General features: G+C 32.6%; 3 protein-coding genes across 3 annotated transcripts; all 3 read left to right on the forward strand.

Annotated features, from left to right (window-relative positions):
• The first annotated feature begins 1071 nt into the window (after positions 1 to 1071).
• LOC133291086 (NADH-cytochrome b5 reductase-like protein) lies at positions 1072 to 7439 on the forward strand. Its single transcript, XM_061489268.1, has 13 exons — positions 1072 to 1307; positions 1550 to 1589; positions 1865 to 1940; positions 2971 to 3030; positions 3135 to 3185; positions 4747 to 4801; positions 4905 to 4975; positions 5061 to 5112; positions 5487 to 5564; positions 5819 to 5908; positions 6002 to 6115; positions 6818 to 6886; positions 6968 to 7439. Exons 1-13 carry the CDS (start codon positions 1149 to 1151, stop codon positions 7022 to 7024), a joined length of 972 nt encoding a protein of 323 aa, XP_061345252.1. The 5' UTR covers positions 1072 to 1148; the 3' UTR covers positions 7025 to 7439.
• Positions 7440 to 11918: 4479 nt separating this feature from the next.
• LOC133291117 (zinc finger CCCH domain-containing protein 34-like) lies at positions 11919 to 15514 on the forward strand. Its single transcript, XM_061489313.1, has 3 exons — positions 11919 to 12025; positions 12371 to 12481; positions 13602 to 15514. Exons 1-3 carry the CDS (start codon positions 11954 to 11956, stop codon positions 15009 to 15011), a joined length of 1593 nt encoding a protein of 530 aa, XP_061345297.1. The 5' UTR covers positions 11919 to 11953; the 3' UTR covers positions 15012 to 15514.
• A 6677-nt stretch (positions 15515 to 22191) lies between these two features.
• Positions 22192 to 22491, forward strand: LOC133291070 (uncharacterized protein At1g15400). The gene has a single exon (XM_061489250.1). It carries the CDS (start codon positions 22192 to 22194, stop codon positions 22489 to 22491), a length of 300 nt encoding a protein of 99 aa, XP_061345234.1.
• The last annotated feature ends 3742 nt before the right edge of the window (positions 22492 to 26233 follow it).

Below are 26233 nucleotides of genomic sequence, written 5' to 3' on the forward strand. Positions count from 1 at the left end.
TTAATTATTTCTTTGAGATGAGTTGGCTCCCTCCGGTATCCCCACGAGTTTCGACTCTTTGAGTCGGCTATGAGACTAATCTGGAGTGCGGGGGAACAATGATGGCTAAAGGTTCAGCCCCTCCACAAGAATGCATTCAGCGGGAATCGAACACATATCCAACCCCACTAACTCAGCGCCAAATTACCAACTGAGCTGCACCCATTGGGTAAAGAGAGGATTCTCTAACATCCAAAAACACACACTTCATGTATTATATCAAGGGTTATATTTATCTCATTTTATATAAGATAAATAATTTTCTTATACACACAAAAGAGAGATGGGTTCCACTATTTTTCTCTCTCTTTTCTCATTCCGCTTGTAATTTTATTTCTACAACATAAAATAACTATTTTCCTACAACATAATAAAAGTATTTCCCTTTAACAAATATTACATTACAAACTAAATGTTTTGACCGGTAAGTTTGTAATTTTTTTTCTTATCAATATAACTGTACTCTATATCAAAAGTTAAATCAGTAAAAGTGATAGGGATTAAAATCTTATTTGGAAAAAGTATTTCCCATTATCAAATAACTAATTTATTTCTACAACATGAAATAACTACTTTCCTACGACATAATAAAAATATTTTCCTTTATCAAATATATTACATTACAAACTAAATGTTTTGACCGGTAAGTTTATAATTTTTTTTTTTATCAATATAACTGTACCCTATATCAAAAGTTAAATCAGTAAAAATGATGGGGATTAAAATCTTATTTGAAAAAAGTATTTGTCATATTAAATGACATAAAGTTATATCATTTTAAAAAAAAGATAGACATATAATAATATTTTTTATTTAAAATTTAAATTTAAAAAAAATCAATCTCTTTCTCTTCCATAATTTTCATTCCTCATGTATATCTCTCTCTTTTAAAATGACATAATTTGTGCGTATCATTTAAACGACAAACATCAAATCCATCTTATTTATATATAAAAAAAAAAAAGAGAGGCAACGACTGGTCGTTTAATATTTGAAGAAGTCGTCATCAATCAGTTCTGGAAGTGAGATTGGGCTTAAACTTAAACCCTGGTTGCTAAGGTTGTGGAATCTGTGCCTTCCTTCACCAGTATCCCCATTTCTGAACTGAAATGGCAGCTTTCTTGAGGAGGGTTGTTAGGGCCACTCCGATCGCATCATTCAGTGGCCAATCCAAGTCCTCTTACACTAATTTCCGGTTACCCTTTACTGCTATTGCCGCCATTTCCGGCGGAGTCTCCTACCTTTACTACTGTTCCTCTCCCAACCTGGTAACTGTTCTTTTTCTTCACCACCAATTTTATTTTCAGGGCTTTGACTTTTATCTACTCATTTGGGAATCCCTTTTTAACTTTTCCTTCAAACTTCTTATTTTATTTACCAAGATCATTTCTTTCTTTCTTTCTTTCTTTTATGCCTTTTTTGTGTTGTGCTCGTCTTATGTGTTAATTCAATTTTTTTTTGTAATGAATGTGTATGGAGTAAATCAAGTTGTCGTGTTGACTGTTTGCAGGTTCATTCGCAACAAGTAGAAGAGGAAAGTAAAAATATTGGTGAGTATCGTTCCTGGGTTGGCATGAATATCATTGTATGTGACTGACCTCTGTGGATATAAAATAATGGTGTGACCTATCTAATCTTGAGAGTTGTGATGAGCAGCGTTGAAGGTTTTGGATTGTACTTTAGAGATGAATTATTGTTGCATTGCAAATATATTTTTCTCCCTATAAATATGAATTATTGTTTCATACCTTGCATTGTGATTTATGATTTCCTTCCATTTCCAATGCATGACTAAGTTTTTTTTTTTCGTTGGGGGTATTTTCAGCACTTGTTCCGGAGAAATGGGTCGAATTTAAGTTGCAAGACACTGCCAGGGTTAGTCACAATACCCATTTATTCAGGTATATCCTATAGGACAAATCATGAATGGGCATACGTTTAAATACCTCATCATATCATGTTAAATGTAATACTCTGTATTCATGTGATGTTGTATTTCTTTTGCTTTCTCCTTTAACTTCGTTGGTTCATCTTTTAACAAGTTGTTCATGTCATGTTACCCTCATGGAGTGAAATGTGGGTATGTATTTTGCCAGAGAAACAGTTAATTCTAACCCTGCATGCAAACTTAGCTAAGAGATGTACCTCATACCCTCTGTGGAGCTGAATGCATACACAATACACTGTTCCAAACTATAGTCAATACTCAGTTCTTCAATAAATAAAAGTGTCTGGTGTGTGTTGGAGCTAAAATGATGCTGTGGATGGCAGAGTCTTTGTAGTCCTCAACTTACCATGCTATATTCTTAAATCAATGTTCTTGCTTTCTAGGAGAAGTCTGGGCATGATTTCCATGAGATGAGAGAAGCAATTAAGATAAACATTTTAGTCTTAAATTTCATTCAAAATCCTTAATTTTAAGTCTAAATTATCTTATCTGATTAATTATAAATTGTATTAATGGTGTTTATACTCTATCTATCAAATATCAGTAATGAAGCTGTGTTCCATATCACGTCCACTCTAAATTTTTTGTTACTTTAGTTTTCTAAGAAATTCATTTGTAAAAAAATGCATGTATCATAATGTGCACTACAATTGAAGCATAAACTGCTAATTCAGAGATCATATCAGATAAGATGTGGAATCATCATTGTTGGACGTATTCATTATCAAATAGTTAAATCAACTAAATTTTCTCAATACTACTTTAATTGCATATTTGTATCAATGAAGCACCGATACTCATGAATTTTTTTTTCCAACGTATCCGATACGTATCGTATCAACGAATTAACGGTCGTATCAAGAACGTATCGAAAACGCCGTATCGGAGTCGGTGCTTCATAGATTTGTATGTGTGCAAATGCCTTAACAGGTTTAATCTTGTATTTCTGTAACTATGTTTCTTCCTCTGTGACTGTACACCAGGTTTTCATTTGATCCCACTCAGAAGTTGGGTTTGGATGTTGCTTCTTGCATTCTCACAAGGTGTGATAGATTATCGACAATTCATATGGTTTTGCTATTGGTATCATATAAATTTGAGTTTTGTTTCACAACGATGTGGACTCAAAGCATCTATATAACTGCAGGGCTCCATTTGGAGAAGATGCTGAAGGAAAACCAAAATTTGTTATACGTCCGTAAGTTTTCCCTTTTGAGACAATGATTGTACTTCATCTCCAAATCTTTCTTTATTCTGGCACCTGATCCTGCAACCAGGCCATCTTCAGTCTAAAATCTTCATGATTGTTCTATATTAAATATCATTTTCTTAAATTGTAGGTTTCATTTTCTTTTTCACTATACTTACTTTTCTATCTGTCACTGATAGCCTTAGTATGATTAATCAATAAAGCTTTTCAGAATGCTTGTTAGGGTCCCTCTTAACCCTAGCATTGATGTTGGTGGTGATGCATGTCTATGAAAGTCATTCAGATGGCAGGCATTTTTTCCACATATGCTACCGACATGAGAAATTCGTTTAGCTATAAATAGATTAGATAAATTGAGATTGGAGGGTACCATATACTTTGTTTTCTACCTTATTAGTTAGACAGCTACATTCGCCTTTTCTTGAGTACATTTTCCTTTGCTCTATTTCTTTGTCATGTTACTCTTTCCTTCCCGTATTTCTTTTCTGGTTCCCTTTGAAATGAGGGGCATATTTAACCTCAGAGGGACTCTTTATTGGAAACACTACTTATCTTAGAATAATGTAATGCTCATAATGTGAAGATTTCTCAAAGTATTGTGTCACACTCGTACCTTTCCATTAACCTTTACGGGCATGACAGGCATTTTTTTTCTTACTAGCCGGTAGAGTGTAGACAATAGAAGGGCAACATATATGCACTATGTATTACAGTACCTGGTGAAGGGTTCAGTTATGCTTTTGCAGACAAGATTTCTAGGTTTCAGTGATAATGTTATATTCTTTGTTGGTAAGAGTAGATGACATTCTATAAGAGGCCTTGAAGAGTGCAAGCTCAGCCCTCTGTAGTATTAGAATTTAGTTGGGCAGTTGGTCCCTTAAACCTCAACTTTCAAAATTTTCTGATGGAATCATGGTGTTTATTTGGATAAGTAGTGTGGAATTGCTCTTGAGGAGAATTATTTAAAAAAAAAAAAAACTTTTGAAAGAATAAATTTTGTTTGGATTGTTTATCTAAAAGTAATTTTGTAAGAACGAGTTTCGTTTGAATAGTGTTAGATGAAGTTACTCAATTACTAAAACAGAAATAGAAATTTAGAAAAGTTATAATATAGTATTATTTAACAATAATAAGTAGGGCTAGTGTTGTAAAATCACTCGAAAAAAGATTAGCCCAGAAGTAAATTCCAGCAAAAGTAACAAAATGTGTTGGTTCAGTTACTTCTGAGGGGGAAGGTTAGGAACGCCTAGGAGTTGTTTCTGCACAATGCTTCCCCTAGACACATCCGAAAAGCTACTGGATATACAATCTGTATTTGGCTTTAGTTCATGTATACAACTGAAGGATTGCAATTATTACTACCATTATTATTTACATTTGGTGGAGGGAGAAGGTGTGATCCTGGGAAGGTCAGAGAAGATTAAAATACTAAAAATTGCTGCTCAATGTCAATATCACGTTTTATATACTAATAATATTTTGCTTACTAAGTTACTATTGATGTTTCATAGAGGTTAATTTGGGAGGGTTCTTGTGTCTCAATCTTCAGGTATACTCCTATATCAGATACAGAATCCAAGGGATATTTTGATTTGTTAATCAAGGTATGTCACCAATAATGGGGGCATTACTTTTCTCATCTTGTAGATAATCTAGCAGGTCATTTTGCAGAGGCACTTGGGTAATTTACTTTTCAAATTGTTGCAGGTGTATCCTGAAGGAAAAATGAGCCAGCATTTTGCAAGCTTAAAACCAGGTGATGTTGTTGAAGTGAAAGGGTACGTCATTTGCAATAACAATTCAAGATCAGAAGAATACTTTACGTACTTAAACTTTCTTTAAGAAAGGCATTGTTTCTTTCAGGCCCATTGAAAAGATCAGATATACTCCTAATATGAAGAAGCATATTGGCATGGTAAGCTTATCCACACTGGTAGATATTGACAATGATGGGATCTGGGGTTCAATCTGGATTATCATCATTTCAATTATCTATCGACATACATATTAAGCTTGTTTGGTAACCAGTAGAGAGTCACAAACATGCCTTTGAATAAGGAAAAGGAAGAAATTTGTTACTTTCGTTCCCCAAAAGTATGTTTGAAAGGCCAGCACCAGTCTCTCCCAAACATATACTTTTTATTGTTGCACTCACTTTTTTATAAATGTTTAATTTCAATTTAATGGTATGAATACATTAACTTGGTAAAAAATATCTCATTTTGCTTTCCATGCTATACCTGCTTGAGCTCTTTTTCTTTTCTCTCTCTTTTTTATTGCACCACTCAGATTGCTGGCGGCACAGGAATTACTCCTATGCTTCAGGTAATTGAGGCTATATTGAAGAATCCTGATGACAAAACTCAGGTAGGTGGTTAACCTCTACATTACATTTCCTCATAATGTATAGCTTGTCTTTCTCTACTCTTCTCTTAATTATCAAATGCATAAGTTATGAACAAATCTTGTTTTTCATTTATTGAAACTGTTTGGGGAACTTGATTCATATTGATGGATATGCACTAGGTCTTTTTGTTTATGCATATAAAGATAAATATTTTTAATTTATTTCTGATAAACATGAGAATATCACAGCTTACTGTGGCCCTATACATGTACAGATATCATTGCTTTATGCTAATGTGTCCCCAGATGACATACTGCTTAAACAGAAGCTTGACATTCTAGCAACAAGCCACCCAAACTTAAAGGTAAAATCTTGTTTAGTGAAGTTACTATTGTTAGTCAATTTGTCATATTTATTGATAGATTAAAAAAACCTTTTTTTAAAACAAAATTTGCAGATATTCTACACTGTAGATAGTCCAACAAAAAATTGGAAAGGAGGGGCAGGTTACATATCAAAGGATATGGTTGTGAAAGGCTTACCCGGTCCTAGTGATGATACTCTTATACTTGTAAGTTATGCTTTCGCAAGTAAAACCTAAATAACATTAACGGTGCTCTTCTTTTATTGTCCTTGCTGACGTATTTAACCAACATGAACCTCCAGGGATATTAAAAGATGCTCTACTTTTCTTTTTCTTATAGAGCATTAAGCATCCATATTATCATATGGTTGAAATCACCCATATATTGATTGGTAAGGCACCTCCAGAACCTGTTGTTTCACGATTGAACACTTGCTCGGTTCTCTTAAAATACAGTTCCCTGAACGATCCCCCTACCCTCCCTTCCCCCTATTTATTAATCTAACTAATCCCTTCTGACTGACTTAACTGTTTTAACTGTCTAAACTAACTATTTTGTCTTCCCTTCCAACCCCCTTTATTCTTCCCTTGTCTTCCCTTCTGTCCTAACAAAACTTCTCTTTGACATATTAAGACTTAAGAGCTCCTTCTGTGGCAAATTATGGTCCATTAAACGTGATCGTTATACTTCTACTTAAACTTGTGAAGGCTCATGCAAATGATCTGTATCTAAAGGCTTATGCAAAAAATTCTGCTTTTTATATTATTTTTTGCAAATGTTTTCAGTTTTTGCTGGTAGGGTTTAGGGAGATGGATTATGGTGGTGTTTTTTTTTTTTTTGCAAAGTTTCATTATCATTACAAAAGTTCTGTAGTTAATGCCCAACCTTTGTTATCACCTGCATTTCAGGTGTGTGGACCCCCTGGGATGATGATAAATGTATCTGGTGAAAAGGCCAAGGACTGGTCACAAGGAGAGGTATGAAAGTAATTTGTGTCGTGTCATGACCTTATTTACTGGATCTCTGTAATGATGCACTTTATGGTTGATTTGCTGTAGCTTTCTGGCATACTCAAGGAGGCTGGATACACCGAACAAATGGTTTACAAATTTTGAGAAATTTAGGTTTCTAGCATCTTAAGCAAGCATGCCAAACCCTAATCGCTGCAGAATTTCTAGACTGAAATGGTTTTCTGAAGAAAAACAGTTGGCTGCGGATGAAAATTCGAACATTAAATAAATCTAGAATTGCTGAGGATACAGAATAATTGATTGTTTAAGTGTCTTTTGAATTTTCACAATTTTGTGGATATTTTAACCATGCGGTTGTATAGCATGGATGTCAATAAAGGGTATCTCATGTGGGGGTAAACTTAATCCTCCCAATCACTTTTCTAATGATTTCTGAAGAGTAAACTACGCCATCCTTGTCTTGAAAGGTTTGAAAGGGGAGGTTTATCTAATAACTCTACACTTTGGAGTTTGGACGTTAGTGTAATTGAAGAAGGGAGTGAGTGTACTTTAGACAAAATTTCAAGTTAGTGTTATTTTTTTTTTAAGTAAGACCAAGATTTGATCTTTCTTTTTTTCATTGGATTAAGTTTGTTGAGCTCTGACAAGTTCAGAATATCATAAAAGGTACGAATCGTAATGGTATTTAATTACAATAGATAATTGGAGATGCTACTAATTACTAATAGCAACAACCAAAAGGAAGACCGTGGCATGCACTAAAAAAAAGGAAGATCATGGCTCTTCTAAGGTGAATTTTAGCAAATCAGTAGTTTATTGTACATGCGAATGAAATATCAACCGATACTAATTTAGATTTGTTGTGAAATTGATAGGTAATATGAGAGAAAGTGAGATATGAAAGAAAGGAAATAAAGTGTACAAAGAGAAACGAAGGAAATATCATTATATTTTGAATTTATTAAGTACACAAATACTTTATTCATTAATAATAGATTACAACAATTTATATGGATTTCTCTCTCACCTATGTGGTCAAATTTTATTTCGTTCTTTTAAGAGGAACTTTCTCATATGTTTGTTTAATCCTACAAGGCTTCTTTTCATTTTCTATTTATAGATGAATTTTGGCATGGTTTTTTAAAGACTAGTTGATTAGGGGACAAACTAGCTGTAAAACTTTAGAATAAAGTGTTCTTGAGTTATGTGCAAACCTATAGTCATATGCACCTTAGCCTTGTGTAGCCTACCTTTAATTAATGAGAAAAATCCTCCCATGAGATAGTAAAGAGTCACATGTTATGAGGTTCGATAAAAAGTTATCAATTATATTTTACAACACTCTTCATTAGATGACTATACTTTATGAATATGCCTCGTTAAAATTTTGTTAAGAAAAATTTAGTGGGATAAAAAACTCAGGGAATGAAAAAGAATACAATATTCATAATTAATATATAATCTTTTATTATACGCTAACTTAGACTGGCTCATTAAAAACCTTTTCAAGAAAAATTTAATGGAATAAAAACTTGGTAAATGAAAAAAAAGTGCAATGCATATAACTCCTCCTTAATTGAGTCATATAGCTACTCGTGGAGCTAATAAAGTGGAGCAACAATTACAATTTTGGAACAGTGGCCAAAGTGCCACTGTTGGAAAAAAAAAACACCAAAATGCCACGCCAACATTAAATTTTGCCAAAATGCCACGTGTCATATTTCGCTACACTGTGTAGCGAAATATGTGTGCAAATAATTCGCTACACGGTGTAGCGAAATATGCCACGTCAGAACAAAAAATGCCACGTGTCAGACAGGGAGAATTTCGCTACACAGTGTAGCGAATTCTCCCTGTCTGACACGTGGCATTTTTGGTTCTGTGCATTCTGACGGGGCATATTTCGCTACACTGTGTAGCGAATTATTTGCACACATATTTCGCTACACAGTGTAGCAAAATATGCCACGTGGCATTTTGGCAAAATTTACTGTTGACGTGGCATTTTGGTGTTTGTTTTTCCAACAGTGGCACTTTTGGCCACTGTTCCTACAATTTTTCATGATAGTTATCTCCAGTAATGTCCATTGAATTGGATCGGTAATATTTATTTATAACACTTCCTATTGGACATCACTGCGTTAAGTTCATGCTTGTCTTTATTTTATTTTATTTAGCCACTTTTGTTTGACTTCTTTACTTTTTTTATAATTTGACCCAATGTTAGATTTTCTACCATCCCTTGAAGGATTATATCATTATTTGTGCTTATAGCCTTCAAAATGGCTAAATTCTTTCAAAGATTTGACATTTACTTTGAGCAATGCTTTTGAACCAGCAAGTCTAAAATTATAATTATTTTCATTCAATTCAAAGATGTGAAAATTTGGCTTTTTAATATTTGCCATATCATAATAAAGATCCTTAAATTAATAATATGGATGGTCAATCACTTCTACTTTAGGAGCAAAATGATATAATTTCTCAAATACCAAATAAGATTTTTCAAGTAGTTTGCTTTTATAACTATCTCATAACTTCGAGGTTGCTCATGTGCTCAATTCGTAGGCCACACACATGTGCAATTATAAACAAATCACATGTCCTCTAGCCCTCAAAGATTTTTCAAAAATTTGCTTGAGGCAGGGTTTGAACCCCTGACTCAAACAAATCCTTGGAGCCAACTGAGCTACCTTTGGAGTTAATATGCTGAAATTTTAACTCGCTAACATAAAGCGAGACACCCATAATTTCCATTTAAACATATATTCATCCAAATACATCATATATCAACATTTAAAATTGAAAATTCACACATTAGGGGGATGAATCAAGGCTGTAACAGCAAGGAACATAAGCCCACGGTTACATACTCATACGTAGTTGTCTTTCAAGTTTCAACCATAGTATGCTTTAGTTCATGCAACACATTTCATAGGCTGTAGTTTCAATTCATCAATGCAAAACACAACAAAACTTAACGTAGCCAGCAGGCCCCAATCAGCCATGGTACTTTATTGAGTATATACAAAATACATATATATATGTGGCCTCTTGGCTGAAACATAACAAAGAGAAAAGGGTGTCGCATTCATATTGCATTTCACATCAAGAAATTCCATGACAATGCTTACACACCAACCATCTCATAGTTAGAACATAAATTCAAGGCTACAACAGCCTTGCCCGAAGCAGAAAAGGGAAAAGAAGCAAGAATTAGAGATTGATAAAAGCACCCACAAATGAAAATCTACCAAATGTAGATACAAATTACTTTTTTGAGTGGAAATTTTTCAACCTTATCTTAGATAGTAGAAACTATTGTGTTGATAACATATTATGAAATTGATAGGTAATATGAGAGAGTGAAATATCAAAGAAAGGAAATAAAGTGTATAAAGAGAAATGAAAGAAATATCACTATATTCTGAATTCACCGAGTACACAAATACTTCATCCATTAAGGATAGAATACAATAATTTATCTCTCACTTGGAGGATTCCTCTCTCACCAACGTGGTCGAGCTCTATTTCTCTCTTCTAACAAGAATTCTCTCAAATGTTTGTTTGATCCTACAAGGTTTCTCTTTATTCTCTATTTTTTTTTTTTTTAGTAAATTCTTCATTCTCTATTTATAGATAAACTTTGACACAATTTTTCAAATTGATTAGGTGACAAACTAGGGGTAGAATTTTTGACCAAAGTTGCCTTGAACTATATGTACACCTACAACCATGTACACCTTGAGCCTTGCGTAGCTTGCCTTTAATTAAGGAGGAAAATCCTCCGACAATATCGTGACGAAGCAAAGAGTCACATGTTATAAAGTATATGAAAATTCATTCGTTATATTTTACAAGAAGATTTCTTTTTTTTTACATAATAATTGAGATTTTAACTTTTCACAAGAGCAAACATTTCCGGTTGCTTTGTCTTCAAAGCTTGCTTGATTTAAATGATACAACGCCTGACCACTTCAAGAATTAACGATTATCCTCACATACTAATACGAGACTTTTCAGTGTGTTTTTTCCTTTCTCAGGAGGTGTGCGAGTGAGGAAAACACACACTGAAAAGTCTCGTGTTAGTATGTGGGGATAGTCGTTAATTCTTGAAGTGGTCGGGCGTTACAAATAACATTTTATTAAATTTTATAATTATTATTTAACTTATATATAATCTTAGAAAATAATGTTTAATAATACAAAACATAATCGTTAATTTTACTTGCAAGCGTGAAATTTACACTTGTTTAAGTTGATCATTACGCTTATTTAACTATTAGTTTTAAGTTAAACGATTAGTTTCACATTTAAAAAGCAATAATATAAGAAAGGTCAATGGTCTTGTTCAGAGGAGTGAGACTCTTCTAAGTAACCACACTCTGTTTTTATCCCTCTTGAGTAAGGCTTTCCTCTATGATACCGCACTACTACGACATCGCCACGGACCACCTTACTCAGTTGCTCTCAACCCCAACAACGTTGATCTCTAATTCTCTACTTTGCCCAGACAAACATCAAACTCGACAACCTTTTACACTTTTTCTTCAGATAAAATCATAAAAGTTTGTGCTTTGTTAATACCTATTATCTAGTTTTGCATAACTAACTAACATTCAGTTAAAACTGAAACCATGTTCAGTTGGATGTGCTCTAGGAATGAACTTTGTTTACCGATGTAATGCAAAATTATCCATCATATTCATGACGGCATAAAATTTTCCACGTGGCACTTTTGTAAAAAACTAACCATGCAAACGCGCAATGCAAGTTGTTCAAAATTCTGATTATTGCTAAAATACAAATTAAAATATCAAATCAAACTAATAAATCGTTCTTGCTCTTTATTTTCTGTATGTTGGAGCTCTCGGATCATGGGCCCACTTTGAGCCCAAAGTTTTTCCTCTGTCAGAACCCAATTTCATTTGTCCACACTGAAACAAAACGAAATCGTTTCTCTTTCTAGCTGCCAATGCCATAATCGATGGTAAGATAATGCAAGAACCAAATTGGAACGTCGATGGAATCTTGATCCCTTCGTCATTGAAAATCCCTTTTCAGTCTTCGAATATGGATGAAGATTTGTTGAAGCGCAACACCGATTGCGTTTATTTCTTGGCTTCTCCCTTCACTTGCAAGAAGGTTCGTTCATTTTCAACCTTTCTAATTCTTCTTTTTCTCCATTTCCTTTCCTTCCTGCCTTCAATTCCTATATCTTGTAGTGCGGTTCGGTTGTGGTGCATGTGTTCGCAATTCTCTCTGCTCCTTCCCTCGCTGTTTTATAATGCCTTTTGCTCTAACCCTACCTTCATCTCTTCGATCCTCGTAAACGTACAAATTAGATTCCTTGTCTATATTTTCCAGTTCTTGAATTGAACAATGCTTGGTGTTCTGGAGTTCATATGCCTTTTTTTTTTTGGTAATTGTTGAAGGACTAGTTATGTTGATGCATTTCCCACTGTTTTTTTTTTCCCTTTCTTTTTTCAGGGTGGTGAATGTGAGTATCGGCATAATGAGATTGCGAGGCTTAACCCGAGGGATTGCTGGTACTGGTTATCCGGGAATTGCCTTAATCCAACTTGTGCTTTTAGACACCCTGTAAGTTCGTATTTTGCTTGTCTTGATTTGGAGATGTACATTTGCACATTTCATTTGCTCTTCAATTTCTTGTATTTTTATCCATTCGATAGGATAGGCTTGTGTACCTATTAACTATTTCTCAAAATATATGTTGAATGAAGGCATGTTAAACTAAATTAAATACCAACATAGCTATAGGTAACTTGTAACAGCTGCCAGCTCTAGCATTGTGGTTCCTCTATAAGTAGCTTGTGATGCAAGATCAAAGTACAGTGGTGTATTATATGAGATACAAATATAAAATTTTTAGGTCCTCACCTTTGTAGTGTTTCTTAAAATATCTAATTGAAGGCACAAGATCATATTATTATACCCCTGTTTCGTTAAATGGGCTGTATTTTCTAATGTCGAGTTATACACATAGTATAGAGCACTGGACAAAGAGTGTCCTGCTTAATTTGTCTCTTGTTTTTCTCTGTAAGTAGCTTGTGATGCATGTTTGCAGATCAAAGACACAGTGGTGTGTTATATGTACATCTATGTTATTGTCAACAAAATAATATACAATTTTTTGGTCCGTCAAATACAATTTTGCTGTGTTTCTTAAAATATTAAAGGTACAAGATCATATTATCATCTCCGTGTTTAGTATAATGGGTTGTATTTTCTAAATACCGAGTTATACCCATTGTCCACCTGAGAATGGGGCAGAAAACTGTCTTGCGTAATTTGTCTCTTGTTTTGCTAAATTATTTGCAACTGTTTTTACCTTGTAGTTGACTTGATTTGGGTTCCTTCAATACCAACATTAACAACACTTTTATCCCAAAGATGAACTCAAATGAAAAGCAAGAAAAGATTGAGAGAAAAGAAGTGGATGATTTGGGTTCGTTGCTTAGGAAAATTGATTTTACTTGGTTGAATAGATTTGATTATTAAAAATAAATTTATGAACAGGAACATTGAATTCACTGCATTATTAATATACAGTTAAATTCTGCTGCTCCCCCGAAACCCCCCAAACAAAAAAATAAAATAAAATTCATTTCAATTTTTTTATTTGCTCTTGTTTAATAATAACCTGTCCATTCAGTTGTTACCTCTCTTCACTTTCAACTAATTTTTATCATTTTCTCAGCCATTGGATGGGAACACTGGAGTGCAATCTGAACCCACACAATCTTCGTTACCCGCAAACAAGACAATGGCTCCCTGTTATTTTTTCTTTAATGGATTTTGCAACAAAGGTGACAGATGCTCATTTTTGCATGGGCCTGGTGATAGCTTTTTTACTTCAAGTCCTGTGAAGAATGACAATGGAGGCAATGATGCACTCAACCTAGAAAACAAAACATCATCAGAAAATAAAACAGGTGTAGCATCAACACCAACTGAAACACATTTCGATCCATCTTTAACTTCCCCTCAGGCGTTGTGTGATTTTAAACTTCAGCCTAAGGAAGATCTTCAGCTACCATTGCCCAAAAATGTTAAACAACAAGGTTCTTGCCTAGAGATATCTGCTTTTGAGTGTAAAGAAGCTACAGTGACTAGGTCAGACTCTTTGTTTCCAGATGACAACTTTGTTCATAACATATCTCATTTATGTATGGAGCAGAGTTTAGAGGAGCAAGTAAATAGTCACATAGAGCGTGAGGAGCGGTGGGAATCGTCCCCTGGATTTGATGTTATTGTTCATGATGAATTGGAGAACTTGGGTTATGAGGGTGATTCTGAATATTTGCCTGTGCTTGATAGGGATGATCAGGAACTGAATGAGCAATACTTGGGGTATGATTTTAAAGATCCAGTTGAGTATGATACTATGTGCCCAGAAGCTGCTATTCTGTATGAACAAGAAACATATGATGGTTACAGATATTTGGATAGAGATCTTACTCATGGTAGTGGCAGAAAAGTTTGTGCTTATTCCAGAGAGATAATCTTAGATTCTATTTTGTCCAGGAAAAGGATTCGGATGTCAGGCGAGATGGCTGCTTGTGACAATAACTTAGATCTAAGATACCATCTGAGGAGACGTAGGGAAATTAATGGTCCTCCTTCTACAGGTTTCTTAAGAAGACGTGAATCATCATCTTTGATAGTTCGAAATCAGGAAAGGCATCAAAGGCATGGCATTAATCAGCGGCCAAGTAGAAGATTGACGTCACAATTGGGATTTAGCACTATAGACTCAAATCGAGAGGTTGAAACTCTTTCAAATACTAATAAGCACAAGTTATTTAGGCATTCTCAGCAACATAGGCCAAGAAATCATTATGGAGAAAAACCAGCTAAACGGCAGTTTCTTTCATCTAAAATATCCAGGAAACCAGTTTTAAAGCAAAGGAGATTTATTCATGAGTCCTCTACATTTACAGGTCCTAAGACTCTCGCAGAAATTAAAGAAGAGAAGAAGAAGGCTGAAGAAAATTTTCATTCTAAAATCACATCAGCTGATTTCCAGGATCCCAAACCTCTGAGTGAAATTCTCAAGGATAAAAGGAGTATGGATCGAGTGAGAGATGGCAATACCTCCGCCAATTGAATTATGGGATTAAAATGACTAATGGTTTCAAGAGACTAATATTTTTACCGAAGATAACTAGATAAAATTGGCTGGGAGGTGATTTCTAGCATCCTTTACTATGCTAGATATAATGGCCCTGCTTTTGCCATTGGTAGATGATGATGCGTTTTCATTCTAGTTAGTGGAAGTTTAAGAGGGCTCAAGGTGAAGAAGATAGATATTAGATAACTAGAGTTTGACTGGAAAAGATATCTTCTGTTAGTTGAACTTGTTGATTTGGGCAATGACGTCTTAATCTAGAGAGTGGATTACTGATTTACATGAATTTTCTGTGTGATTCTGGCCTACTTGTGTTAGTTGTACAGAGCTGCTTACAAGTACTCACTGCTTTGGGCTTGGTCAATTCTTTTATATGATGAATTGTCCCATGTTTAGGATTTTTATAATGGTTACTGCTACCCGTATAATGAGCAGGGATACGAAAAATTAAACATATATAGTACATTGGTGTTTCTTTCTGAATTTGAGTATCGGTGCATGAATATATATATATATATATATATATATATATATATATATATATATATATATATATTTAAGATTCATATGCAATCTAATTATTTAAGGGAAATACATCTATTATGTAACATGATGTAAGCTTATTTTCCTACCCAAACAAATAGACGTGGGGTCCACAATTTTTTATTTTCTCTTTCCTCAACTCATTTTCTCTCTCTTCTTTTATGTTTGTGTAGGACCAAATAGTGTTTTTTATGTAACATTATATAAGTATAACCCATTATTTAATGCATTAAGAATGCATATAAATGAAACATATTTTTTTTCATTAACTAGGGTTGATTTAATGCTGTAAGAGGCCCAAAGTTAAATATAGAATGATGCAACTATCAAAAACAAAAACAAAAAACAAAAAAAAAATATATAAAATGATCCCCTTTATTAAAATTGATGAAAAATTATTATTCAAATTTTACTCTATTAGTTTTTGAGAGGGGATAACCACCTATTTATTCACAATTAGATCACGAAGAGAGAGAGAATGCCGAAAAATTTCTAAAGAGAGAAAACATGTTGAAAAGTTTATGAAGAAAGAGAAAATGTTGATCCAATGATAATTAGATAGGTGGTGAATTTTTTTGGTATTAAAAATATTTCTTCTCTTAGATTTTTATATGTAACTTTTTGTAATCAATTTTTTTTTTTTTTTGGTAAAAAATCAAAATTTTATAACAAGCTCTTCTATTTATTATTTTCAATTGTTAATATAACCACAACATTTAAAATAAAAGGGTCAAACCAAATTAGGAAAGAAAAATTGGAGATTTTAAGTTGGAAGAAATAATTCACTTTACAAATTAGAAAAAATTTGTTGTTGGAGCTTGATCTGGACCTATCTTACGCAGGATATAAGGCCTAGTTCATGAAAGGCTCAAAGGGCCCAATTACTAAAACTTAAATGCTAAGGAAATGTGGTCATAATGTGTATACATGTCATCTTGCAGGTATATTGACTAGAGGTGGCAAAGTGGGCGGCCCGCCCGGCCCCACCCTGCCATCAACCCGTCAAAAAATGAGTCAGCCCGCCCCGCCCTGCCTTTGAAAGTGGGCTGAAAAACTCAGCCCGCCTCGCCCCGTTTGGCGGGTTGGCCCGCCAGCCCGAGCCTATTTTACACTGACCCGCCTCGGCCCGCCTATGCCCGCCATCAACCCGCCAAAAAATGAGCCCGCCCCGCTTTTGGGATGGGTTGAAAAACTCAGCCCGCCCCGCTCCGTTTGGCGGGTTGGGCGGGTTAGCCCGCCGAGCCGAGCCCGTTTTGCCGGCTCTAATATTGACACACAATATCAACAGCTTATTCTATCGTGACTACGTAATATTAGCAGCTTAGGACTCTATCGTCACCCTAATAGCCAATGGTTAAGTGATGATGCCTGGTTCCCGTTGTGCCTATGAGGGCATAGCCCATAAATAAATATCCTGAGAATGTAACGCCGGGCCGCTTTCAAGATCCATGACTATTTCCACACACTAACACGAGACTTTTCAGCATAGAATTGCTCCAAGTCAAGCACGCTTAACTATGGAGTTCTTCTGTTATGGGTTACTGAAAAGTAGATACATCTTGTTGGTATAGGTAGTACCAATTAATTCTTATAAGCTATCTCCAACTATGCAGTCTTATACCTGTATAGTCTTTGAAATCCCTCTCTTTCGGATTTCGATTCGATTCATTCATATACCCCTGTTGGAAGCCCAGGAGCCTCTTCTTGTTTGTGCTTTTTTGCACTGACGATTGCTTCCCGCCCTCGTCAGCACTCAGGATGTTACAAAGAACTTGATATAACCGTTGTATCAAGTTCAACTATATGTGATCCGGTCCAATAACCCAATTGTTATTGGAATGATCCACGCTTAATAAATATACAAATTTTATTGTAAAAGAAAGAAATATTTGAGAATTAATAGCATAATGAGGATTAGAAAGTAATTAAAGAAATATTGAACACTAATGTAAGAATAAAATAAACATTTTAATGGTAGAAAGGCTTTAATGGTAAATAATCCGACGAGTAAGTGTATGCTTTTATTGCTTTAATTTCAAAAAATCTACCTTAACTAATTCTCTTTTTATTTTAAAACTCAGATTTAAGCAATTAAAGAATGTTCGTAGTTGTGCACTTGAGTGATGTGCAACTAATCTTTCTGCAAACCATGACATATCTGCCAAAGGAGGACATGAGATTATAAAAGAACACTCTGAATTACGGTTTTAGTTCATTTGTCAAAAATCTTACTTGGGTTTAAACTTTAATGTAAATGTTTATTCGTCTAGGTTAGAATGCATAAATTATAGTTTACGTTAAAGTTTACTCTTCAATGGACTAATTTTTTTTTTTTTTTTTTTTTTTATATATATGGACTAAATTCTTTGTAACGAGGGAATTTGATAAACTACAGTAAGTTAATTTAACTAATGTAACTAATAGTTAATAGAAAAATTATGATTTTTGAAATCCCCTACAATTTTTTTGACACTCATGAATAATATATATCTAGTTGGATTAAATATTTGAGAATCTGGATTCAATTCCTATCAAATATATTTTTTGGGAGAAATCGGTTCGAATTGACTGGGTCGACCCGGGTCTCGATGACCCGGTGGATTTTCCGATTCGAGCGATCATTTGGATCAGTTCTGCAATCAACTCGGTTTGGACCAGTTGACCCGGCCAAGACTCGGCGACTCGGTGAGCTGGTTGACTCGGATTAGACTGGTTGACCTTCTCTTCTTCTTCTTTTTGAGAACTCTTGAACTAAATCATGCTCATATTTTGTGATAAATATGATTAAAAAGTAAGGTGAAAATGAGAAGATATTTTGGATTAGTGTAATTCGTTTATGTAATTTAGTTGCATCTTATAATGATCTCAAGAAGTTAGGTAGAGATAAACACTGATGGTCTCATCTCAACAGTGGACACTTTCTCCTTAGTGTATATACATGTCTATGATTTGTTATCATGATTTAGTTTATTTGTGTTATGCCAAGGCACAAAATGTACATTTTGCTTACATTACAATTTTTATCCAATGTTAGGATATAGTCTAGAGCTAGAAGCCTAGAAGTATATAATATTTGCTATCATTGAAAACCAATTTATTTTTTAAAGCTCATTGATAGTTTTTTTTATATGAATTTTTAATATAAGTAATATGTTTATATTTTTTTAATATGTGAATAGTAAATTCGGTTGAACCTGGTTGAACCAATGATCTAGTACCTCAACCGAGTCGATGACATGTTCGAGTTTTAAAACACTGGTTTTAACGATACTAAGTCCCGACTCAGAATTAGTCTTATAATCAGCTGAAAGATTTAAAACTTATAAAAATATCCAGAAAACCATCTCATCTTAAAAAAATAATTAGGTCGGCACAAACATAATAATTATAATGATCTGGTGTTATCTCCTATCTTATCGTCAATTTCATATTAGTAAAAGAGTTATGCTAATGTCACGGTTTTACAGAAGTGTTATTAAAAGAAAACAGAACTCTAATTTTGTTCTATTAATTTGGAGACAATACGCCAAATCAATGAAATCAAATGTTTAACAAAAAAAAAAATGACATCAAACATGACTTGTGTGTTTTTATGGCCAAAAAGCTGTGGTACTAATTCACTGGGTAAGTCCATAAGGAAACACCCTAACAATGAGCACTGTATTCTTACGTGGTTACTTGGTAAAATAGGCCCTAGGTGTTTGTGTAGTCTATAATCGACTAAAATAAATAAATATTAGTAATGTACTTAAAAAAATATTAATAAGATATTTGCTCATAGTTTATGAGTTTTATTACTCTCGTGTTACACGAGAGAAGATATTTTTCTTGTTGACTCGAAAAAAATGTGGGATTTATTTTAATTTAAATTTTTTAGTGGGATCCACGGCTTGTTTGCGTCACGGTCAGAAATATCTTCTATCATACAGCATGAGACTAATAAAACTAATAGTTTATTTGATTTAGGGGATAAGATATTGTACTTATATTTTTTATGTTTATGCTATCGACTCATCTCTAATACTGTTAAATTAGAATCTTAACTAATTTTTACTCTTTCTCTCTCCTCTTGAAATTTTGATACAACAGTATTAGGGATGAGTAGGTATAAAAAAAAGGAAAACAAATATCCTATCCATATATAAAAAAAGATAAATTTAACTATAATTAAATGATAAAAATAATTAAATTTGAAGTGCGGTTGATTATTGAATAAAGTATTTTTGGGAACTTAACAAAAATTATAAGATCCAATTTAATCCCTTTAAAAAAGTTGATTCGTAGTTCTTTTAAAATTTAAAATAGATTCGTGTTACTCTATCAAAAGAATTAACGTAAGTCTATTTTGAATTTCAAAAGGACTATAATTTTGATTAACTGAATCTATTTTAAATTTCAAAGAGAACACAAATTAATTTTTTTTAAGAAATTAAAATAGACTCTATAATTTTTATTAAGAACCCAAAAATAACTTTACTCTTGATTATTTCATGGCAAAACAATCAAATTTCAAAATCTTAGTGTGAACATTGTAAGCTATCCGGAAAGCCTATAATAGGCCATGAGCTGTCACCGAAATTAGGAGAAGAGCTATAAATTCTAATTTGGGACCAAGCGATAACAAGTTTAAAATTGATTATAATTTTTTTGAAAGAGCTAAATATAAAACTTCGTATATTAAAAGAAATTTTCAAAGACATTAAAGACAACAGTGTGAAAACATGGTGCGAGTTGAATGCAAAGATTTCTTCCCAAAGAGTATTCAAGGAGCGCTAATTAGAGTATGGAGAGTTGTAGTGTGTTGGCATGTATGCATTAATAAAGAGAAATTTGTCAAAAAAATTCCAAGAAAAAAATTTCATTACATTTTGAGAATTTTATTTTTATTTTATAATTTGAATTTTCTTAAAATGTTTTGTATACTCTTTTTTTCAAATCTAAAAATCATGGTATTTGGAGTTTTAAAGAATGATTTATTTACTGATAAAGGAGAAACACTAATGAAATTTTGCAATTTTTCTTTTTTTAAAATCAATGTAGATATGTAATTTTACATTTATATTAGAGATAACTACGAGTGTAAATAGGCTAGGCTAAGCTTTAGCCTAAATAGGACCAGCATGTGTAAAAAAAAAAATTGGCCTAGCCTGACTTGTTAGCCTGCGTAGGTCGAAATTACATGTCTGGTCTGGTCTATATTTAAAATATAAAAAGCCTTGGCCTAGGGCCTGTTAACATGTCTAAGTCTATTAAACATTCAAGAATTAAAAAATAATTACAATAATATTACTTTATTATTCAAAATTATTAAAATAATAATTTTATTTAAAATAAAATTTTGATATAAGCCGACATATAAGTTTATAGGCCCTACATGTACAAAAAAGCCTATAATCTATTTTCTAAATAATTTTTTTTAAAAGTTTGGGCCTATTCTTTTGACTATTTGTAATAGGTCAAGCCTAACCTAATATAGGCTAGGCCTTAGGCCCTTGTAGACTGGCCTAGCTCATTTACACCCGTAATTACAATGAACTCACTCTCAATCCCAGGCAAACTTTGGATAGTAAAGGACTAAAAGTTAGGTTCGGCTACATTAGATTGAACAAGGAATCATTATTACGAGTGTCCATTAATTGATCCAAGCCGATCCAAATCGCAGTGACCGAACCAAAAAACTGAATTGAATTAATCGAAAATTGAAAAATTGAAAATTGAAAAAAAAATTGCATATATTTAATTGGATTGGATTAGTTTTCAGATTAATTAATGAAAACTGATCCAATGTATTATGTATTTATTATTTTTGAAATTTTGCTAATGCCATTTTCCCTAATATTTATGAAAGACTGAAGTATGAAAGAGAAATATGGTGACTTAGAATCCTGTTTTTTGATAGATTTGGAATTTTGGATGTTATTATAGCAAACTACCTTGTTTTAGTGTTTTATTATTTATTACTCTATTTTAACTCTTCATGAGTTTAAGACTTATTTTAATTTGAAGACTTGAATTTTTTCAATGATTTATAACTTTGTATGCCTTTATGTTGATATAAATAGTGATTTGCTGAAATTTTAAACTTTTCAAAAAATTAAAAATCGATCCAATCCAATTCGAATAAAATTGGATTAGATTTGATCACTTTTTACTTTAAAATCAATCAAAATTCAAACCACAAACATTCCTAATCACTATGAAGTCTTAATCCTTATTAGGAAAGCCCATCAAGGATAAGATTTGCATCATTATTAGTTAAGATAAGACTCCAAAAACTAAGAAACCTATGTGTAGACACAAAACTTGACCCTACCTACATTTTTTGTTGACATTACAATTTTGAACTCTTGCTGTATATGTTACTCCATTTTAAGTTAAAAAAGTAATTCGTAATTAATGTTAAGATTTCCAAAAACTTAAGCGGATTAGATTAACAAAACCTAGCATTTAGATTACCCTAGTAATTTTCTTCTTTATATATTCTTTTATTTGTCATTTTCCCCCAACCTCATCATCTCTCTAATAATCAAAAGTCTAACATCATCATATAACTAATTGGGGTTTAAAATTTCTCTTCAAAAGAGAGAGAGAGAGAGAGAGAGAGAGAGAGAGAGAGATGGATGGGTTACAGAGGTCAGAAACATCATTCAGGAGACAAGGCTCCTCAGGGTTGGTGTGGGATGACAAGTCAATCGGTGGTCTCAGAGACAAAGACAAGAACGAGAACCAACAAGAAAATGAAAGGCAGGGATCAATTGCCACGTTGGAGAGAAGCAGATCAACCGGAGCACGCCCATATCGGACGGTCAACGTTGCACCATCATCCAAGGACCCACCTTCTCCCAAGGTAGCAACCTGTGGCTTTTGTGGTTTCTTTGGTAAACCAGTTGCTGCCAAGTCTAAAAAACGTAGGTGATGATGATCTTTCTTTCTTTCTTAATTCTCCAACATATAATTTAGTGGTGCTTCTTGTTCTTTCTCATTAATTGTTAGTCTTTGTGTTGTCTATCTTGTGTTTTTGATTTGGGATTACTATTTGTAAATTCGTAGGACATATATATGGATGTATCTGGGTGTTTAATAAGCCTAAAATTTTGCACATTATACTCAAATTCGGAGTCTGTTCCTACAACGTATTCCCAATGATTTTCCAATACACTTTTTTCCCGTCTTTCTCAATGTTAAGTTGTGTGTTGATAATATTTTTTCAAATTTCCGTAGACCTTTTACTTTAATGAAGTGTTTGGTACAAGAGAAACTTTTATTTGTCCGAGAATCTCGATTTTCAAAAATATGATTTTTACATTAAGTTTACGATAATATCTGAAAATTTAAAATTTATAAAAATTCAGTTTCCCGGGAATCCCTCAAAATTCCGCATACCAAACGCCCCTGAGTCTCCATTTTTTCTCCAACTACTTATTTCTAATACACTTATTTCTAATCTTGTTTCATTCTAAAATATTATCAATTGAGTATGGGGAATGAGTATAAAAATAACAATTCTTAACTCATTGATTTTATTCGTATCTAACTATTTACATGATTAATTAATTATAACCGTCGGATGAAATTAATGAAAATAAGATTATCAGTAAGATTATATATATATATATATATATATATATATATATATATATATTTCTCTTGCTTGATAATAGTTCTTAATTTGAAATATTAATTTTATTAAGAAACATAATTGAGGACAAAGAAATAATTTTTTTTTCTAAACATAAAAAATACATTTATTCCAAATTAATTAGAAGAAGTAAACCTAATAATTGAACCTAATAATTGAACCAAGTCTCGACAAACATAAGTGAAATATTGAACCCGACGTATAAACCCTAATTGACAATAAATAACGATTTCAGTCTTTTGTATATCAAACTTTGCCTAAAGAAAATAAGAAAATAATAGAGTTTATAAGGATGAACTAAATTGATGGGGTTGTAAATTATAATAAAAGAGCCAAGGATTGAAGGAAAAATAAACCAAAAATGGCACTCTTTTGAGTAAACATTTTGTACCATTGTACCAATTAATTGGCAATCAAACCAACCAACCTAATAGTATTGACTAGTATAAGGTTTGAGAGCGCCCGACACAAACAAGGACGATAACCTCTGCCGACCCTATTTATTGTTCTTTGAGAAAAGTCGACCATCAAAAGGCCATTTCGCATATTCTAATTTCTAAGGATTCATTCATTTATTTATTTTCTTTCTAACGCGGTAGTAAATATCTGAAATTATTACTTTATATAAATGATCTATATTCTTGATTTTCAACCAAATTTTTGTAACTAATTCAAATATCGTAATTAAACAATTGGGAGATGTTCTTTCCTCCAATATAGTACGGTTTGTAGTTTCTAAACAAAAAATTAAAAGGTTGTGTATCTTTGTACGATACGTAATTGTCATTGCTGTTATCATTTTGTTTGCAATTAGTTGTTTGGTCTTCTGCAGCTTAAGTCAAACAAGAAGAGAAGACTAAAAACAAACGGATGATTGTACCAAAAAAAATAAAAACAAACGGATGAAGATGGTTACAACATGCCTATACTGTTGAATTTATATTCTTTAAGTAAACTAATTGAATTGGTTTTAACTTCTAAACGAATAGAACCAAATAACAAAACGTACATTTGGTAATCAACATGCATGTCGATGTCGATGACAACTAAAATCCATATGACATTAACATTGAAAAGGACATTGAAATGGTTTGATAATCAACACCCGTCCCCCAATATATATGTATGAATAAGAATCTCTTGACTATGGTCTAAGAATAAGAAATTTTACTCTTCATCTCTCATTTTAATCAATAATTTTTGTCTATATAACAACGATAGTTTATTAAGTTATACCAATCAATTAATTTTTAATCTTAAATAAATTACAGCTGTTAGGTGGATGAAAATTAATGGTCGAGATGGACAGTAAAATTTCTTAATTTTAGATAAAATACCTCTTTTATATATATAGAGACATGAACAACTTACATCAATATAATAATTCTTACACTTAATCGTAAAATATAAGGAAAAATACAATGAATAGTAGAAAAAGAGAGGGAAGATTCATTAAATAATTTAATACTATTATTCTATTACCTTTTAGAGGAATGTTATATTTACAAAATTTAAAAAAAAAAATCTTACAAATTTGCCCATGTATTTCGGGAAGTACAAAAATAGAGAAATGTAATATATAGGCAAGTTTGTAAATAACAAATTTGTAAATATAACATTTTTTTACCTTTTATTCATGTTTTCCTTGAGCCTTCTTCGAAGACAGTACCTTTTTTTTGGGGATATATTACCATTATCATCACAAATTAGAATTGTAAGCCATCATTGATTTAATACTTGAAACAACATTGCTCATAGTTAAATACAAGCTATGGTAAAAATAACCCTACATGAGAAAGCAGTTGCTTTTGATTATTCTTTTTTTTTCGGTAATCTGCTTTTGATTCTTATTAATTATCATTGCAATGCAAACAACATATAATTAAAAATTGCTTTCTTTGAAAATTTGAAGAGATTCAAGATTATATGGTATCAACTCAACACAGGGATATAAATCCTGTCACCAACTTGTTTTCCTTTTACTACTCTTGCTCCGATGACATTTGTCCCAATTTATCTCCAATTAATCTTGTTCCATTACACAATCATGCTACTTGATCAAACCTCATCAGAATAAATAAAAATATAATACATCGAAAATAGACTATCGCGATGTTTGGAGGGAATTTTAGTTATTGATTTACAAGCTAGAAACAAAAATATAAACATTATTTACGAACAATGCAAAAGAATGAAATATATCACGAGTTTGTTTTTTCTGATGTTACTTTAGTTAACTTTATCTAATGTTCATCAAAACGACGTTGTTTTGGGACGGAAATCATGGTGTTTTAGTAATTTTAATTTATTTCAGGGTTATAATAGTTTTTATCACTCTAATTTTTTAATTTTTCAACCCCGAAATGACGTCGTTTCGATGAACATTAGATAAAGTTATCTAAAGTAACATCGGAAACTTTTTTCCCATATATCATTATACAAATCCCATATATTATTTTTCCTTGGAAAGAACCAGTCGAGATATATAATACTTTTTAATTAAAAATTATTGACATAAAAAACTTGTAACGGGATAAATAGTAATTTATAAAAAAATCTGAGTAATCTCCTCAATATTAAATAAAATTATTTCAATTTCAGTAAAATTTCCCATTCAAAAAAAGGTAAGAAAAGCACGTCTGCAGCAATAAGTTAATTGAGTTTTAATTTGCTTGAGTCTCACGTGCGCAGGATAATTTATTTTAATTTTAATTAGAAGGTTATATGTCAACTTCCTTGGGTTTTGCATGACTAACAGGAACTTCAACTTATTATTGAGTTCGGAGTAAAACTAAAATAATGATAAGCGACATATATGACTAAATGTGTCCTCCATATAGAAAAATAACGAATCGTAAATTATAGATGAGATGAGTACGATCAATGCATATAACCTGTGATTCTGATTATGCCATAAACAGAGCAAGCATACATATTCATGATATGAGGAAAGTATAGATTTATCGAAATAGTCAGTCATATTTAATTTGGATTGAAACTAAAAATATAAAGAAACATC

Source organism: Gastrolobium bilobum, unplaced genomic scaffold, assembly GCF_033153095.1.
Source record: "Gastrolobium bilobum isolate Gb01-03AN ecotype WA unplaced genomic scaffold, APGP_CSIRO_Gbil_v1 utg829, whole genome shotgun sequence".
In the NCBI taxonomy this organism is placed as follows: Eukaryota; Viridiplantae; Streptophyta; class Magnoliopsida; order Fabales; family Fabaceae; genus Gastrolobium; species Gastrolobium bilobum.

Excerpts from the sequence above, each read along its gene's own strand:
- LOC133291070 (XM_061489250.1), top strand. The coding sequence starts at position 22,192 with ATGGATGGGTTACAGAGGTCAGAAACATCATTCAGGAGACAAGGCTCC.
- LOC133291086 (XM_061489268.1), top strand. The coding sequence starts at position 1,149 with ATGGCAGCTTTCTTGAGGAGGGTTGTTAGGGCCACTCCGATCGCATCA. Across the intron at positions 5,113-5,486 it reads TGAAGAAGCATATTGGCATG|ATTGCTGGCGGCACAGGAAT; the intron begins GTAAGCTTATCC and ends TGCACCACTCAG. Across the intron at positions 6,887-6,967 it reads AGGACTGGTCACAAGGAGAG|CTTTCTGGCATACTCAAGGA; the intron begins GTATGAAAGTAA and ends GATTTGCTGTAG.
- LOC133291117 (XM_061489313.1), top strand. The coding sequence starts at position 11,954 with ATGGATGAAGATTTGTTGAAGCGCAACACCGATTGCGTTTATTTCTTG. Across the intron at positions 12,026-12,370 it reads CTCCCTTCACTTGCAAGAAG|GGTGGTGAATGTGAGTATCG; the intron begins GTTCGTTCATTT and ends TTCTTTTTTCAG. Across the intron at positions 12,482-13,601 it reads CTTGTGCTTTTAGACACCCT|CCATTGGATGGGAACACTGG; the intron begins GTAAGTTCGTAT and ends TCATTTTCTCAG.